Here is an 18,149-nt window from a genome sequence, read left to right as displayed (position 1 = left end):
ATGAAAAGGCAAGACATTCTCTGAAAGAAAATATTTACAAATCATGTAGATAAAGAATTTGTAGCTAGAATACCAAGAACTTTTACAACTCAAGGTTAAGAAGACAAACAACACAGTTAAATGACAGAAAGAATTGATTAGACATATCACCAAAGAAGATATGAGAATGGCTAATAAACACCTAGGAAGATGCTCAACATCAGTAGTAATAAGGGAGGTACAATTAAAACTACGAGCCCTGACCGGTTGACTCAGTGGTAGAGCATCACCCTGGCGTGTGGAAGTCCTGGGTTTGATTTCCGGCCAGGGCACACAGGAGAAGCACCCATTAGCTTCTCCATTCTTTCCCCTCCCTCAGCCAAGGCTCCACTGGAGCAAAGTTGGCCTGGGCGCTGAGGATGGCTCCATGGTCTCCACCTCAGGCGCTAGAATGCTTCAGCGGCAATGGAGCAATGCCCCAGGTGGACATAACATAACCCCCTGGTGGGCATGCGGGGTGGATTCCGGTCAGGTGCATGCGGGAGTCTGTTTGACCACCTCCCCGTTTCTAACTTCGGAAAAATACAAAACAAAAACAAAAACAAAAAACCCTACAACGAGATAGCACTTCACAACCACTAGGGTAGCTAAAATAAAAATGACAGACAATATAAAGTGTTGGTGAGAGTGCAGAGAAATTTGGGTTCTCATTGTTGTGGGGAATGTAAAATGGCATGAACACTTCGGAAAAGAGTGGCAGTTTCTTAAAACCTTAGACATAAAATTTTCATATGGTCCAGGAATTCCACTCCTATGCCTATCAAAAGAAATGAAGACATACAACATTCATATGAGACGTGTGCAAATTTTTATAGCAGCATTGTTCCTGTTAGTCAAAGAACTGGAGATAATCCAAATGTTCAATGATTGGTGACTGCTTCAATAAAAGGTGGTGTATTTTTACTATGAAATACTATTCAGCAGTTGAAAAGGTTGAACTACAAAATATGGATTAACCTAAAAACAGTATGCTAAGTGAAAGTAGCCAAATTCAAGACTACATATTGTATGAGCCCAACTAGATGAAATAGCTAAAAAAGGCAAAATCACAGAGATAGAAAGCTGAACAGAATTTGCCTAAGGCTGGAGATGGGAGTGAGGACTAGTTGTAAACAAACCTGAGGGAATATGCTGTGTATTCTGTACCTCAATTAAACTTTTAAAAAACAATACAGAGTGGCCTGGCTTGTGGTGGCGCAGTGGATAGCACATCGGCCTGGAACACTGAGCTTGCTGTTTCGAAATCCTGGGCTTGACCTGTCAGGCACATACAACAAGCAATCAATGAACAACTAAAATAAAACAACTATGAGTTAATACTTCTTCCACACCCCGCTCTGTAAAATCAATAAATAAAGTCTTAAAAAAAAACAGGACAGAGAGGGTTATGCAATTTAATAAAATAGAGAAGAGCTTAATCACTAAGGGGTGGGGTTCTTGGGGACAGATGACTTTGAAGGCAGTATAGAACTCAAACAGTCTGGTGCAGAGAATCGTATTAGTAATGGCCTGAAGGTTGCCAATGTTCTTGATGGACTTAGAGAATCAGAATAGATGGCTGAGGCAAAGAGTTCTATAAAGGTAGAGAGAAATAAATTTAGAAGGTAAGTAGCAGCCAAAATTGAGAAGAACCACATGTTGTCCTAAGAAAGATTTAACTCTTAGAGCAGGGGTCTCAAACTCGCGGCCCATGGGCCGCATGCGGCTCGCTAAACAATTTTGTGCGGCCCGCAGACTAATCCACGAAGTTCAAGAAAAGTGTTGCGTAACAGTTGCCTTTTGTAGACCTAGTGCGGCCCACTGAACGGCTGTGATCTTGCTCTGCGGCCCACATGCTGAGTTGAGTTTGAGACCCCTGTCTTAGAGGGATAGGCTGTAAGGGGAAAAGACTAGACACATAAAGATTTGCTAGGGAACCATTCATTCCCCGAATACCCACTATCATATAGCTTGGAGAGGGCTGAGGTCTTGATGAGGCAGTTTTACACAAAGCACACAATTCAGTATTTTTGTAGCTTTCATGACTATGATATGAGCGACCAGCGAAGTGAGGCACCACTGACAGAAATTGGAACTCTGGAGCAGATACTTACTGCTTTTCAACTGAGTCCCAAATGTCAGCTGGGGTTTTACTGTTCTTCAAGATCTAGGCAAATTAGACACATAAAAATACACCTATTCCTCCAAATCGTGGCATCCAGACTTCTGCCCCTGCCAAGATTTCTGGGAATTCCCAGTGGCTGATGTTATGACCACGTGGCTCCTGAGCTCCAGCCAGCACATCAGTTCATTCTTCAATTTCTCCAAAAAATCTCATTCACAGAAAGTAGCCAAAGTGTAGCCTCTACTAGAGATTTGTGGAGGGAAATGAAGTTGGGCTTACATTGCAGAAATACAAAGAAAGAACAGTTAGTATCATTACCCTAAACTGGACTTCAGTGACAGAGTTCTGCTACCTACAGCTCCTATCCCAGCCTTCTCTGTCTTAATGTCTCTTTCCCATTAACTCTCCTTTAAAAAAATTATCTTTATTTATTTTTATTCATTTTTTAGAGAGGAGAGAGAGTGAGGGAGAGAGAGAGAGAAGGGGGAGGAGCAGAAAGCATTAACTCCCATTGTGCCTTGACCAGACAAGTGCAGGGTTTTGAAGAGGCGACTTCAGCGTTCCAGGTCGACACTTTATCCACTGCGCCACCACAGGTCAGGCAGCTCTTTTTTTTTTTTTTTTTTTTTTTTTGACTCTTCAGTCCTCCCTCTAAGAAAAACAAATTACAGAGCAGTTTAAGTTCTATCAAGAAGCAACAAAAGTACCATGCCCTTGGTGCGGCTCTCTGTTCTAAAGGGCTTAATAAGGTAAATTTAAAAAAAGAAAAAAAGTCCTGCCTTCTTAAGAGGAGTTCTGGAGCCAGCTCTTAAGATAAAATACTCTTTATTCCAGCCCTGGCCGGTTGGCTTAGTGGTAGAGTGTCAGCCTGGCGTGCAGGAGTCCCGGGTTCAATTCCCGGCCAGGGCACACAGGAGAAGCGCCCATCTGCTTCTCCACCCCTCCCCCTCTCCTTCCTCTCTGTCTCTCCCTTCCCCTCCCACAGCCAAGGCTCCATTGGAGCAAAGTTTGCCCAGGCGCTGAGGATGGCTCTGTGGCCTCTGCCTCAGGTGCTAGAGTGGCTCTGGTTGCAACAGAGCAACGCCCCAGATGGGCATAGCATCGCCTCCTGGTGGGCGTGCCGGGTGGATCCCGGTCGGGCACATGCGGGAGTCTGTCTGACTGTCTCTCCGTTTCCAACTTCAGAAAAATACAAAAAATACAAAATTAAAAAAAAACCCAACTCTTTATTCCATCTCCTTCCGGAAGAAAAGGTTATTCATTGAGTTTTAGGCAAAGATGAGATATCCAGATGAAAAGCTAGGGTAGGTTGTTAAAGATTTGGACTGAAACTCATTCGAAGGAAAGATGATAGACAAAGGTTTGGAAGTCCAGTGTGAGGAAGGAGAAGCCAACATTTATCATTTGCCCACAGCATCTAGCCAGCTGCATATGTGTTAATCCCAACAAAAATCCCCCCCCCCTTTAAAGAAATATTAATGTCTCCATTTTTCAAATAAATCAAAGCTCAAAAAATTAAAATAACTTGGCCCTGGCCTGGTAGCTCAGTTAGTTAAAACATCCTCGAAATATACCAAGGTGATTTTGTTGGTTTGATCCCTGGTTAGGGCACATACCAGAATCAACCAATGAATTCATAAACATACACAAATAAGTGGAACAACAAATTGATCTCTCTCTTTTTAAAATAAAAAAATTGGTAATCTCTACCATAGAGGGTTGTTGTGTGGTACCTATCAATCAGTACAGTGCTGGTGTTGAGCAAGCCCTCAATGTAAGGTATTTTTCCCCGCTGAGAAGAAAGGAAGAGGGCCGGAGCCGCAAAGTGTGGAATAAGTAAACGGCTTTATTGAGTACAGAGCGCACACCCAGCCCAGCAAGGTTCCCTGGCCCCGAGGAAACACGGAGGCCAGAGAAGTTGCACGGATTAAACCGTGTGGGAGATATTTAAAGGGTCCCTCTAGGGAAGTGGAGCTGCTATGACGTGGTGAAATTTTACTGGCTGGCAGATGATCGCTTCTTTCCAAATGGTTCCTGGGAAGCTTCCTTTGGCGGGCTTGGTTGTGGGCGGTCCTAGCCAAAGTGGGCGGGTCTGAGTCCCTACGTCACCATCCCTCCATCCACTGACCTTACACTCAATATGAGGTTATCATTACATAGTAACAGCAAGGGTGCTGATCCAAAGTTTGGACATGGTAAGATGCCTAAGTACATTAGGCAAAAAAATCAACTTGCAGATCAATATACAGGGTGAGGCAAAAATAAGTTTATAGTTGCTTGTTTGAAAAATAATATAGTAAATAATACTTGTAACTATAAACCTACTTTTGTCCCACCCTGTGTGTAATAACTAAATTAAAAAACAAAATAAAGCAAAACAGAAAGCCTGCATATATATGTTTATATGTGTGTAGGAAAATCTGGAAGGCCCAAACCAATTGTGAACAGTGGGGTTACTTCTCATAGAGTAGAGTTGGATTATCACTTTTTTGGAAGGTTGACAATGGTTAATAAAATGACGTAGGTTTCAGGTATACAATTCTATAACACATCATCTGTATATTACATTGTGCTCACCACCCCAAGTCAAGTCTCCCTCCATCACCATTGTCCCCCCCTGTACCCTCTTCTGCCTCCCCTCCCCCCCTTCTCTGGTAACCGCCATACTGTTGTCTGTGTCTGTGAGGTTTTTTTCCCTTAATCCCTTCACCTTTTTCACCCAGCCACCCAAACCCCTTCCCCTCTGACAGCTGTCACTTTATTTTTGGTATCTATGAATGTTTCTATTTTGTTTGTTCATTTATTTTGTTCATTAGATTCCACATATAAGTGAGATCATATGGTATTTGTCTTTCTCTGATTGGCTTATTTCATGACAGATTTTGAAGACTCCATACCAAACAAACAAAAAATTATATGTTCTTGATCATTACTTTTCCTTTAATATTATGGCAAAAAGGGGGGCCATTTCCAATAGAAACCTGGCACCTTTTTTAACCCTTTACCCTGCCCCCTATCCCCAAGCCATTAGTGCTGTTCTCCTGCTAAGATCCTGTAAGCTGATTATCTGCATGTCATTGTCCTCACATCCCTCACCAGACTGCTCACAGGTACTGACAACTCAGCGTGCCCCAGGCACCAAAGTGCTTCTCACCCTTATTTATTCACAATTTGGGCAAGCCATCCATCCATGTAAAATCTTTAACTTTTCTAATTTCACCTAATGTATAAAATATATATAATTTTTTTTTTTGTATTTTTCTGAAGCTGGAAATGGGGATAGACAGTCAGACAGACTCCCGCATGCACCCGACCGGGATCCACCCGGCACGCCCACCAGGGGGCGGTGCTCTGCCCACCATGGGGCGATGCTCTGCCCTTCCGGGGGCGTTGCTCTGTCACGACCAGAGCCACTCCAGCGCCTGGGGCAGAGGCCAAGGAGCCATCCCCAGTGCCTGGGCCATCTTTGCTCCAATGGAGCCTCACCGTGGAAGGGGAAGAGAGAAACAGAGAGGAAGGAGAGGGGGGGGTGGAGAAGCAGATGGGCGCTTCTCCTGTGTGCCCTGGCCGGGAATCGAACCCGGGACTTCTGCACGCCAGGCCGACGCTCTACCACTGAGCCAGCGGGCCAGGGCCTATATAATTTTTAATGCATGGAAAATATATTTCATGAAGGGTTAACTGTAAATGGCTTGAATTATTTGAGATGACTGCTTCTACTTAAGGCAACCAGGCACCTTCCCACTCTATAAATTATGCACTTGGAAAACAGGGCTTGCAAGTGCTGGACATAAATAATTGATAATTAAGCTTTCCTAAATGATGAGTTGCATAGTCACATCTCAGCAGATGGCTGCTCTGTGTTTTTAGGTTTGATGAGTGACTTTCAAGAGTCACTCAGTGATTGCTTTGATTTTGGCCGCTGTGGTTCTCAAAGAATGTTTTCTTGTTGTTTAATTAAACAATTGCCTCACTTTGTGGTGAGTGACTTTATCTACATTGTTTTGTCTAAAAAGTGTTTCTAGACTAAAGCTCCATGGGTAGAAAATCTCAAAACTGAAAATCTGGTTCAGTTTTTCTGTTAAAATTTCCTTCCTCGTCTTCATTCCCATGGCTTCTTCACAAGCTGAAAATGTTCAAACTCATTTTTTTTTTTCGGTTTGCTGTAAACCCTCAACAGAAGCTGAAACTGATTTAGAGAGTTTCATCTCTACCCTCACTGATAGAACACATACAGGAGCCTTCGGCTGTTGCATGGTTTCTCTTGTATAAATCCAAGAATTGGGGTGCGTGAGAGCATTGATCAAGTTTACTATGATGTGAGTCCTTCACTTTGGATAGCTTATCTTTATGGCACAAGTAGGGTGGGGAAGTTTGGGCTAAGAGGCATTTGTTTAATCATCAAAGCTGGCAAGTATTCCCAGATGGAATCTGCAGTGTCACCTGAGCTCCCCGGTGACTGTCAGGGCCTGACATCCTGGCACAGCTCCTGGAGCTGTCTGAAGGAAGTGGTGGGGAGTCTGACCCCTGACTGTCGATTGCATCTCACTGTCGTATTAAGCCAAGAGGGCCTCCCGTGCCTGAAGTCTCGCAGCTTTGGCCATTAGCATGGTTAATGGATTTGAGGCTGAGGATATGCCTGTGTGTATCTTTCTTTCATAGCCCTAAACTGTTGTCCAGTTAAACTCCATAGTCTGTGTAGCAATTGGTAGGCCGAGTCAGGGCCAGCTGTGTTACTTAAATTCTTATTTTCCTGTGAAACAATCAATTTTAAGGCACATGGGAGAAATGAAGAGCCTCCATCATAGAGGATTATGGAGGGTTATACACATGGTGTCAGGGGGCACTGAGACTTCTGTGTGTAGGCACAGGTTGGCTTATGAAATTCTGGGTGAAGGAATGTGTGTGTCTCTTTTTGTGCTGATCTCTGTGGTTAGGATTCCTGAATACATGGAGGACAGAGAATAGCCACTTTGAGTTTGAGGGAAAGAAATCAGGAATAGAACATATGTATATGTTCATTGATGCATCGTAGGTCTTCTGGTGTTTTGGCTCATGGTATTAGGGACAGATCATGGTAAAGATTGCCTTAAGAATGTTAAAAGGAAAACAGGGATCTACGTTTGGTATTTTGAATTCTCATTGCTGTGATTTTGCTTATTTTGTGCCATTGTTCCAAACCAAGAGAAGAAAGCTCTCCTGGAGTTAGCAATTGCTCTGATTATTTGTTTGAAGGGCTAACATTTTTTTTTTGAATCGATGCTTTCACTGTGCTTAGTTTTATTGGATACATCTGACCTTTCTGTCTCTCCCTCTCTAGGAAGCTATTTTGCCAGCCACTTCATTATGGGAGGAGAGAAGTTTGACTCAGCTCACCCTGAAGGTTACCTGTTTGGAGAGAACAGCGACCTGAACTTCCTGGGGAACAGGCCAGTGGCGGTATGGCTGTGATCCGTTTACTTCCACATGAGGCCGAGCATCCTTTTCCGACTGTCGCTGCTTCTGCAGTGTTTGTAGCTTGGTTTGAGCTGAGCAGGGTCCTAGGAGGCAGACGGATGTCTCTCTGGTGGAGCTGGGCCTCTGGTAGTACAAGCTGAGCCCCGGAAAGGCTACCAGCATCTGCCTGAGGGTGAGGCCGTCTCCCCATGGATTCAGACCTCTGCCTAAGTGCCAACTCTGCAGACAGCCCTCCCTCATTCCCTCTAGCTGGCTTTCTCCTAGCCTCTTTTCTCCTTCATGGCACTTAATACCATATAAGTTTTTATTTCTCTGTCCCGCCCTGTGTTTATTATCTACCTTTCCCTTTAGAATATGAATTTCACAGGGCTGTTTCTACTGTCGCATCCTAGCACCTAGAACAAAGCCTGGATGTAATGATAGCCCTTACTAAAGATTTCTTGAATGAACAATGGAAAGGTTGCCCTGGACATCTGAGTTGATGTTAGGCTGTGTCTCTCTCAGTTCCTTCAACTTGTTCCATAAATTTTTTTTTTTTTTTTTACAGAGACAGAGAGAGAGTCAGAGAGAGGGACAGACAGGGACAGACAGACAGGAACGGAGAGATGAGAAGCACCAATCACTAGCTCCTCGTTGTGCATTGCGACACCTTAATTGTTCATTGATTGCTTTCTCATATGTGCCTTCACCGCGGGCCTTCAGCAGACTGAGTAACCCCCCGCTCGAGCCAGCGACCTTGGGTCCAAGCTGGTAAGCCCTCGCTCAAACCAGATGAGCCCGCATTCAAGCCGGCGACCTCAGGGTCCCGAACCAGGGTCCTCGTCATCCCAGCCCAACGCTCTATCCACTGCACCACCGCCTGGTCAGACTCCATAAACTTTTATGGAGCTTCTGCTCTGCAGCCAGATGAATCTTCGCAATAACAGCAGCTATTGAGACACTAAGGAAGGTCCTAGAGACTTTGGACACTACTTCTAATCTTCAAAAAGGCTCACCTGTTAGAGGAGTTATTTATTATTAATCCTGTTTTGTAAGTGAGAGACAGAAGTTCCAGAAGATGAAGAACATTATGTGCCAGGCACTGTTCTTAGTGTTTCATATAAAATTTTCCCAAAGTCATATAACTAGGTCTACCAGGCCATAGAACAGTAACCTTTCTTTCCACTCTTCTCATTGCTTCAAAATAACCTGCCTTCCTCTACACTAGGGGTCGGGAAGCTTTTTGGCTGAGAGAGCCATGAACGCCACATATTTTAAAATGTAATTCCGTGAGAACCATACAACGACTTGTGTATGTTAGGCATTATCCAATAAAAATTTGGTGTTGTCCCAGAGGACAGCTGTGATTGGCTTTAGCCACCCGCAACCATGAACATGAACAGTAGGAAATGAATGGATTGTAATACATGAGAATGTTTTATATTTTTAACGTTGTTATTATTTTTATTAAAGATTTGTGAGCCAGATGCAGCCATCAAAAGAGCCACATCTGGCTTGTGAGCCATAGATTTCCAACCCCTGCTCTAGAAACTTCCAGTTTAGTCAGGTAGACAGAACCTATGAACAGGAAATGTCTAGATGGCAATAAAGGTCCAAAGTGATTGGATTCTGTAGGAATAAAAGCAGGAGAGGAGAAGTCGAGGGCAGATTGCCCTGGTTCTTGTGTGGCAGGCAGTTAGTGAGTCTTCAAGAATGGCTGGACTGGCAGCAGTGGGGGTGGGGAAGGGGCTTTCCAGGGACAGGCACAGTGAACAGGCCTAAAAGCATTCACGTTTTTGTTGAATGGGCAAGCATTTACTGAGTGACTGCTGTGTCCCAGTTACTAGGTGCTGGGGAGACAAGACTGACGTTAGCATGGTTTGTTCCTCCTTGGAACAAGTAAGGAGACCAGTCTGGTGGCAGTGGACATCTCCTGATGGAGAACCACAGTGTGAAAGGAAGGTGGGGCTCTGTTGCCTCCAGAGGTTTCTGACTTTTCCTGGAGTCAGTGGGGAATTGGGGTGATTTACAGACAGGTCAATGACCTGGGGAAGTTTTCTGTGTGTGGTTTCTTTTGTTTTTTTTCAGGAAGATTAATCTGCTGATGGTCTTCCATCTTGAGCTGTAATTAAAATTTTTTTTGTGCCTGACCTGTGGTGGCGCAGTGGATAAAGCGTCGACCTGGAAATGCTGAGGTCGCCGGTTCGAAACCCTGGGCTTGCCTGGTCAAGGCACATATGGGAGTTGATGCTTCCAGCTCCTCCCTCCTGCCTCTCTCTCCTCTCTGTCTCTCTCTGTCCTCTCTAAAATGAATAAATAAAAGTAAAAAAATAAAAATAAAAAATAAATTTTTTTTGCTTGACCAGGTGGTGGTGCAATGGATAAAATGTCATACTGGGACACAGAAGACCCAGGTTCAAAACCCCAACGTCGCCAGCTTGAGCGTGGGCACACCAGCTTGAGTGCAGGGTCGCTGGCTTGCCAAAAAAAAATTTTTTTGTTAGTGATGGTTTTATTGTTTTCTCCCTTTCTATCTGGAGTGGCCTCTCCTCTAATTTTGTGTGTGTGTGTGTGTGTGTGTGTGTGTGTGTGTGTGTGTGTGTGTCAGAGACATAGAATCAGAGAGAGGGACAGACAGACAGGAAAGAAGAGAGATGAGAAGCATCAATTCTTCATTGTGGTACCTTAGTTGTTCATTGATTGCTTTCTTATGTGCTTTGACCATGGAGCTACAGCAGACCAAGTGACCCCTTGCTCAAGCCAGCAACCTTGGGCTCAAGCCAGCGACCATGGGGTCATGTCTGTGATCCCACGCTCAAGCCAGCGACCCAACGCTCAAGCTGGTGAGCCTGTGCTCACACTGGGTGAGCCTGCTCTCAAGCTGGTGACCTGGGGGTTTTGAACCTGGGTCCTCCATGTCCTGGTCCTATGCTCTATCCACTGCACCACCGCCTGCTCAGGCTAATTTAAAATTTTTCCCCCGGCCTGACCTGTGGTGGCGCAGTGGATAAGACGTCGACCTGGAAATGCTGAGATCGCCGGTTCAAAACCCTGGGCTTGCCTGGTCAGGGCGTATGTGGGAGTTGATGCTTCCAGCTCCTCCCCCCTCCTCTCTGTCTCTCTCTCTCCCTCTCTCTCCTCTCTAAAATGAACAAATAAAAAAAATTTAAAAAAAAAATAAAAAAATAAAATTTTTCCCCCCATTGATTAGAGAGAGCGAGAGGAACATCAGCTTGCTTCTCATATGTGCCCTGACTGGTGATTGAACCCACGACCTCAGCACCCCATGACGACATTCTACCTACTGAACCACCCAGCCAGGGCCGCCCCTCTTCTAATTTTCCATCCAGTAGTATTTATTGTTCAAAATATCAAGTCCTTTTTTTTCCCTAAAATCAGGAATAAGACAAGGTTGTCCATTCTCTTCACTCTTATTCAACATAGTGCTAAAAGATCTAGCCAGAGCAATCAGACAAGAGAAAGAAATAAAAGGCATCCATATAGGGAAAGAAGAAGTAAAGGTTTCATTTTTTGCAGATGACATGATCCTGTACATCAAAATCCCCAAAGACTCCACAAAGAGACTACTAGAAACAATAAACCAATACGACCTGTGGTGGCGCAGTGGATAAAGCATCGACCTGGAAATGCTGAGGTTGCAGGTTCGAAACCCTGGGCTTCCCTGGTCAAGGCACATATGGGAGTTGATGCTTCCAGCTCCTCCCCCCTTCTCTCTTCTCTATCTCTCTCTCTCCCCCTCTCTCTCCTCTCTAAAGATGAATAAAAAAAATAAATAAATAAAAATAAACCAATACAGTAAGGTCGCAGGATACAAATTAATATACAAAAGTTCATTGCCTTCCTATATGCCACCAATGAAGCATCAGAAAACGAGCTCAAAAAAACAATCCCATGCCTGACCTGTGGTGGCGCAGTGGATAAAGTGTCGACCTGGAAATGCTGAGGTCGCCAGTTCGAAACCCTGGGCTTGACTGGTCAAGGCACATATGGGAGTTGATGCTTCCAGCTCCTCCCCCCCTTCTCTCTCTCTGTCTCTCCTCTCTGTCTCTCCCTCTCCTCTCTAAAAAATGAATAAATAAATAAAAAAATTAAAAAAAAAATCCTGCCTGACCTGTGGTGGCGCAGTGGATAGAGCGTCAACCTGGAATGCTGAGGGCGCCGGTTCGAAACCCTGGGCTTGCCCGGTCAAGGCACGTACGAGAAGCAACTATGAGTTGATGCTTCCTGCTCCTCCCCTTCTTTCTCTCTCTCTCCCCTCTCTCTCTCTCTTTCTCCTCTCTCTAAAAAAAATCAATAAATAAAATTAAAAAAAATAAAAAATAAAAACCCCCTTCATGGTTGCAACAAAAAAAATAAAATACCTAGGAATAAACATAACAAAGAATGTAAAGGACCTATATAATGAAAACTACAAAGCATTGTTAAGGGAAATTGAGAAAGATATAGTGAAATGGAAAAATATTCCTTGTTCTTGGATAGGAAGAATAAATATACTCAAAATAACTATATTACCCAAAGTGATATACAAAGTTAATGCAATTCCCATCAAAATTCCAATGTCGGCCCTGGCCGGTTGGCTCAGTGTAGAGCATCGGCCTGGCGTGCAAGGGGTCCCGGGTTCAATTCCCGGCCAGGGCACACAGGAGAAGCGCCTATCTGCTTCTCCACCCCTCCCCCTCTCCTTCCTCTCTCTCTCTCTCTTCCCCTCCTGCAGCCAAGGCTCCATTGGAGCAAAGTTTGCCCGGGCACTGAGGATGGCTCTGTGGCCTCTGCCCAGGTGCTAGGATGGCTCTGGATGCAACAGAGCGACGCCCCAGAGGGGCATAGCATCGCCCCCTGGTGGGCATGCCGGGTGGATCCCAGTTGGGCGCATGCAGGAGTCTGTCTGACTGCCTCCCCATTTCCAGCTTTGGCAAAATGCAAAAAAAAAAACACACAAAAAAAACCCCAAATAGCCAGAGCAATCCTAAGGAAAAAGAACGAAGCTGGGGCATTACAATACTTGACTTCAAATTATATTATAGAGCCACAACAATCAAAACAGCACGGTATTGGCAGAAAAATAGACACTCAGACCAATGGAACAGAGTAGAAAGCCCAGAAATAAAACCACATGTATACGGTCAAATAATTTTTGATAAAGAGGGCCTGACCTGTGGTGGCGCAGTGGGATAAAGCGTCGACCTGGAACACTGAGGTTGCCGGTTCGAAACCCTGGGCTTGCCTGGTCAAGGCACATATGGGAGTTGATGCTTCCTGCTCCTCCCTTTTCTCTCTTTCTCCCCTCTCTCTAAAAAAAAAAAAAAATCAATAAATTTTTGATAAAGGGGCCAACAACACACAATGGAGAAAAGAAAGCCTCTTCAACAAATGGTGCTGGGAAAACTGGAAAACCACATGCAAAAGAATGAAACTCGACTACAGTTTGTCCCCTTGTACTAAAATCAATTCGAAATGGATCAAAGACCTTAATATAAGACCTGAAACAATAAATTACATAGAAGAAAAGACAGGTACTGAACTCATGGACCTTGGTTACAAAGAGCACTTTATGAATTTGACTCCAAAGTTAAGGGAAGTGAAGGCAAAGATAAATGAATGGGACCACATCGGACTAAGAAGCTTTTGCTCAGCAAGAGAAACTGACAACAAAACAAACAGCCAACTAAATGGGAAATGATATTTTTAAACAGCACAGATAAGGGCCTAATATCCAAAATATACAAAGAAATCATAAAACTCAACAACAGCCCTGGCCGGTTGGCTCAGTGGTAGATCGTTGGCCTGGCCTACAGGAGTCCCGGGTTTGATTCCCGGCCAGGGCACACAGGAGAAGTGCCCATCTGCTTCTTCACCCCTCCCCCTCTCCTTCCTCTCTGTCTCTCTCTTCCCCTCCCACAGCCAAGGCTCCATTGGAGCAAAGTTGGCCTGGGCACTGGGGTGGCTCTATGGCCTCTGCCTCAGGCGCTAGAATGGCTCTGGTTGCAACAGAGCAATGCCCCAGATGGGCAGAGCATCGCCCCCTGTGGGCATGCCAGGTGGATCCGGGTCAGGTGCATGCGGGAGTCTGTCTGACTGCCTCCCTGTTTCCAACTTCAGAAAAATACAAAAAAAAAAAAAAAAAGAAAGAAAGAAAAGAAACCCCCCCAAAAAACTCAACAACAAATAAGCAAACAATCCAATAAAAAAATTGGAAGAGGACATGAACAGACACTTCTCCCAGGAAGAAATACAAATGGCCAACAGATATATGAACAGATGCTCATCTTCACTAGCTATTAGGGAAATGCAAATCAAAACTACAATGAGATACCACCTCACACCTGTTAGATTAGCTATTATCAACAAGACAGGTAATAGCAAGTGGTGGAGAGGCTGTGGAGAAAAAGGAACCCTCATTCACTGTTGGGAATGTAAAGTAGTACAACCATTATGGAAGAAAATATGGTGGTTCCTCAAAAAACTAAAAATAGAACTACCATATGACCCAGCAATCCCTCTATTGGGGATATACCCCCAAAACACTGGTACATAAAGACACATGCAGCCCCATGTTCATTGCAGCATTGTTTACGGTGGCCAAGGCATGGAAACAACCAAGAAGCCCTTCAATAGAGGATTAGTTAAAGAAGATGTGGTACGAGCCCTGGCCGGTTAGCTCAGTGGTAGAGCGTCGGCCTGGCGTACGGAAGTCCCGGGTTCGATTCCTGGCCAGGGCACACAGGAGAGGCGCCCATCTGCTTCTCCACCCCTCCCCCTCTCCTTCCTCTCTGTCTCTCTCTTCCCCTCCCGCAGCCAAGGCTCCATTGGAGCAAAAGTTGGCCCGGGCGCTGGGGATGGCACCTTGGCCTCTGCCCCAGGCGCTAGAGTGGCTCTGGTCGCGACAGAGCGACGCCCCGGATGGGCAGAGCATCGCCCCCTGGTGGGCGTGCCGGGTGGATCCCGGTCAGGCGCATGTGGGAGTCTAACTGCCTCCTTGTTTCCAGCTTCAGAAAAATACAAAAAAAAAAAAAAGAAGAAGATGTGGTACGTATATACTATGGAATACTACTCAGCCATAAGAAATGATGACATCAGATCATTTACAACAACATGGATGGACCTTGATAACATTATACGGAGTAAAATAAGTAAATCAAAAAAATGAAGAACTATATGATTCCATACATAGATGGAACATAAAAATGAGACTTAGGGCCCTGGCCGGTTGGCTCAGCGGTAGAGCGTCGGCCTGGCGTGCGGGGACCCGGGTTCGATTCCCGGCCAGGGCACATAGGAGAAGCGCCCATTTGCTTCACCCCCTCCCCTCCTTCCTCTCTGTCTCTCTCTTCCCCTCCTGCAGCCAAGGCTCCGTTGGAGCAAGGATGGCCCGGGGTGCTGGGGATGGCTCCTTGGCCTCTGCCTCAGGCGCTGGAGTGGCTCTGGTCCCGGCAGAGCGACGCCCCTGAGGGGCAGAGCATCGCCCCCTGGTGGGCAGAGCCTCGCCCTTGGAGGGCGTGCCGGGTGGATCCCGGTTGGATCCCGGTTGGGTGCATGTGGGAGTCTGTCTGACTGTCTCTCCCCGTTTCCAGCTTCAGAAAAAAAAAAATACAAAAAAACCACACACACACACACACACACACACACACACACACACACACACAAAACCCTAAAAAAAAAAAAGAGACTTAGGGACATGGACTAGAGTGTGGTGGTTACTGGAGGTGGGGAGGGAAAGGGAGGGGGTGGGGGGAGAGGAGGGGCACAAAGAAAACCAGATAGAAGGTGAAGGAAGACTATATGACTTTGGGTGAGGGGCATGCAACATAATCAAATGTCAAAATAACCTGGAGATGTTTTCTCTGAACCTATGTACCCTGATTGATTAACGTCACCCCATTAAAATTAATAAAAGTATCAAGTCCTTTCGACTTCAAATTGAGCTATGCTGTCTAAGACATCAAATGTCCGCTCTGATTTTGCTATGAACACCTTAGCAGTTAGAGAAGAAAGATTTTTTTTTCTAATTGAGCCAGGTAAGAATTTTTCTTGCTCACTGAAGTCAGCTCACACTTGGAAAATGGCCCTTCTTTCTGTGGACCTGCCCTTTACATCAGTTTTTTTGTAGTCTCGTGTCAGAATAGTTTTTTTGTTGGTTGGAGTTTTACATTTTTTTTCCTTTTCAGGCCATAAAGATGATTTTTTAAAAAATCAGTTCTTGGTTAGGTTCAGCTTGAGGCTCACTCTGGCGACAATCTCCCAGAGTTTTATTGCGGTGTTTTTGCCTCTCTGTGGGCCTGTGAGTGACCAAGCTCTTTCTGAGGCGCTGGCGAGCAGCTTTGACCTTAAGTTTGAGTCTTTCTCCCAACGGAGCATCAACATTGGCCTTTTTGCAGTTGTTTTCATGTAGTAATCGTTAAACACCCTTCATGGTGTGCAGAGCAAATGTTTTTTATTTTCAAGAGTGTTGAAATTTTATGTTAAGGAAGCAAATCAGAAATTGGTGGTTACCAAATAGTTAGGGGGATGTGAAGTACAGCTCAGGGAATAGAGTCCACAGTGAAACAAGTAGGTATGGTGCCAGGTGGGGACTGGAAATCTCAGGGAACACTTTGTAAAGTATGTGATTATCTAACCACTATGCTATCCATCTGAAACTAATACAAAATCATATTGAATGTCAACTATAAAGGAAAAATAAAATTAAAAAAAAGAAAGAGCAAATCAGATAACTTCATGTAGATAGAAATAGAGCATACAGAATGAATGTAGCACACTTTCCCTTTTCTATCCAGTGTTACTTAATAATAATAATAGTTAACATTTATTAGACACAGTTTGCCAGGGCTAGGTGTTCTAAGCTCTTCGGACATGTTACCTCATGTAGTCCTCACACCCTACTGAGGAAAGTTCTCGCTTGACAGATAAGGAACATGAGGCACAAAGAATTTATTTGAAAATTCCAAAGCCTGTAAGTGCCTGCACCAGGATTTGACCCAGCAGTCCACCGCCAGAGCCATTTAGATCAGGTGGACTGAGGAGCTCTGCCCACATCCTGTCCATGAGCCTGAGCGGATTGTTAAGTGCACTTTGTGAGATGTAGGGAGATGTCTAAAAGTAGCTGAGTGGAACAACACGTTCCCTTGGACTGTTTCTTGAGCCAATTCTCTTGATGTGTAATCTAATCTGCCAACCTGACTCCTGGGCCTGCCATCCCTGCACTGCATGGCAGTTTAGGGGAAGGCCCAGTGATTGCTGAGCAGGTAGCTTTGGTTCTGAAGAACTGACTTCTCTCTAGTAATCTCCTGTGTCAGCCCTGGAGCATCAGGTTGCATAGGAAAGAGAACAGCCTTTGAAAGCTGCCCAGAAGCTCGAGGCAAGAGCAGCTCCTCTTCCCAGAGAGAATGAAGAGGGGAGTTGATGTAAATTGTTATATAAAATGGAAATGCCATAGACTTCCTGGCTTCTGGGATGTGTGATCTCTCCTGGCATTTCTGAATAATCAGACTGAAAAGAGTATTATCGTGTGATGGACCATCACTCTGCCTGCAGTTCTTACTAGAACAGTGCCGAGCTACCACTTGGGAGAATCTGTACAAGTCAAATTTATCATCAAGTCTCAAGGGTCAGATTTAAAGAACTAGAGTGAGTATATGTATATATAGCAAGATGGTTGAAAAGAGGTTAGAATAAAATTTCAAGGGTTTTTGTTTTGTTTGTTTGTTTTGCATCTTACCATTAAACTCTTTGCAACCTTGGCAAGTCTATTTATTGCTCAGGCTCTCAAATGATCCAGTGGTAAAGCGAGAATAGTCCTGACTTGAGAGGAATGTGTGCTTGAAAAATGCCTTGACGCTAGAGTGGCTCTGGTCGCAACATGGCGACGCCCAGGATGGGCAGAGCATCGCCCCCCCTGGTGGGCAGAGCATCGCCCCATGGTGGGCGTGCCGGGTGGATCCCGGTCGGGCGCATGCGGGAGTCTGTCTGACTGTCTCTCCCTGTTTCCAGCTTCAGAAAAATGAAAAAAAAAATTTTTTTAAAGAAAAATGCCTTGACACTTCTGGATGGAAAGAAGCCTGGAGGTCTGTTAGCTATGCTTGCTAACCTCCTAGGTTGGATGTTTCTGCTGCTACCCATAGTGCCGGGTGGTGGGAAGACCCTCCGGTTTGAGTACCTGTCCTTAGGGGTGAACAGGGCTTCTGCAGCTCTTTGTGCACTGGTCCCTCTGTGGGGGCTAAGGTCACCGTGTTCCTACATCACAGTCATTACATGTTAAATACAGGCTGCCCTGTCCCTTCCTGGCTGTGAGAAGAGCTGGGGCTGGGTTTTTTTGCTTCTTTATTCTGTTTAATGGTTTGTAGATGAATTGTTGCTAAATTCTAAGTTATTTAGGGGCTTAGTGAATTTAGAATTGTGTGGGTTTTCCACACATCAGCGGGAATTGTTAAATAAATTACAGTGTGTCTATATTATGGACTGGTGATCAGCAAAATACAGGCTAGATCTGTATCCACTGAGATGGAAATGAGTCCATGGCCACATCTTTTTCTTTAAAGAGCTAGTTGCTATA

The 18,149-nt window shown here is 44.9% G+C and overlaps 1 protein-coding gene across 3 annotated transcripts in view; it reads left to right on the top strand.

The window, feature by feature from the left end:
- The window catches only part of RNF157 (ring finger protein 157), a 91,221-nt gene that overhangs the window by 17,529 nt on the left and 55,543 nt on the right, over positions 1-18,149 (top strand). For 2 of the 3 annotated variants that reach the window (XM_066381275.1, XM_066381276.1), the window contains exon 2: positions 7,464-7,582. In XM_066381275.1, coding sequence (XP_066237372.1) covers positions 7,464-7,582 — 119 coding nt within the window. Of the gene's footprint in view, positions 1-7,463; positions 7,583-18,149 lie in introns of those variants that run through there. The other variant, XM_066381277.1, reaches the window with a different exon arrangement.

The sequence above is a fragment of the Saccopteryx leptura genome, chromosome 4, assembly GCF_036850995.1.
Source record: "Saccopteryx leptura isolate mSacLep1 chromosome 4, mSacLep1_pri_phased_curated, whole genome shotgun sequence".
In the NCBI taxonomy this organism is placed as follows: domain Eukaryota; kingdom Metazoa; phylum Chordata; class Mammalia; order Chiroptera; family Emballonuridae; genus Saccopteryx; species Saccopteryx leptura.
The sequence above is the reverse complement of the archived record's forward strand: the minus strand, read 5'-3'. Positions and strand labels throughout refer to the sequence as shown.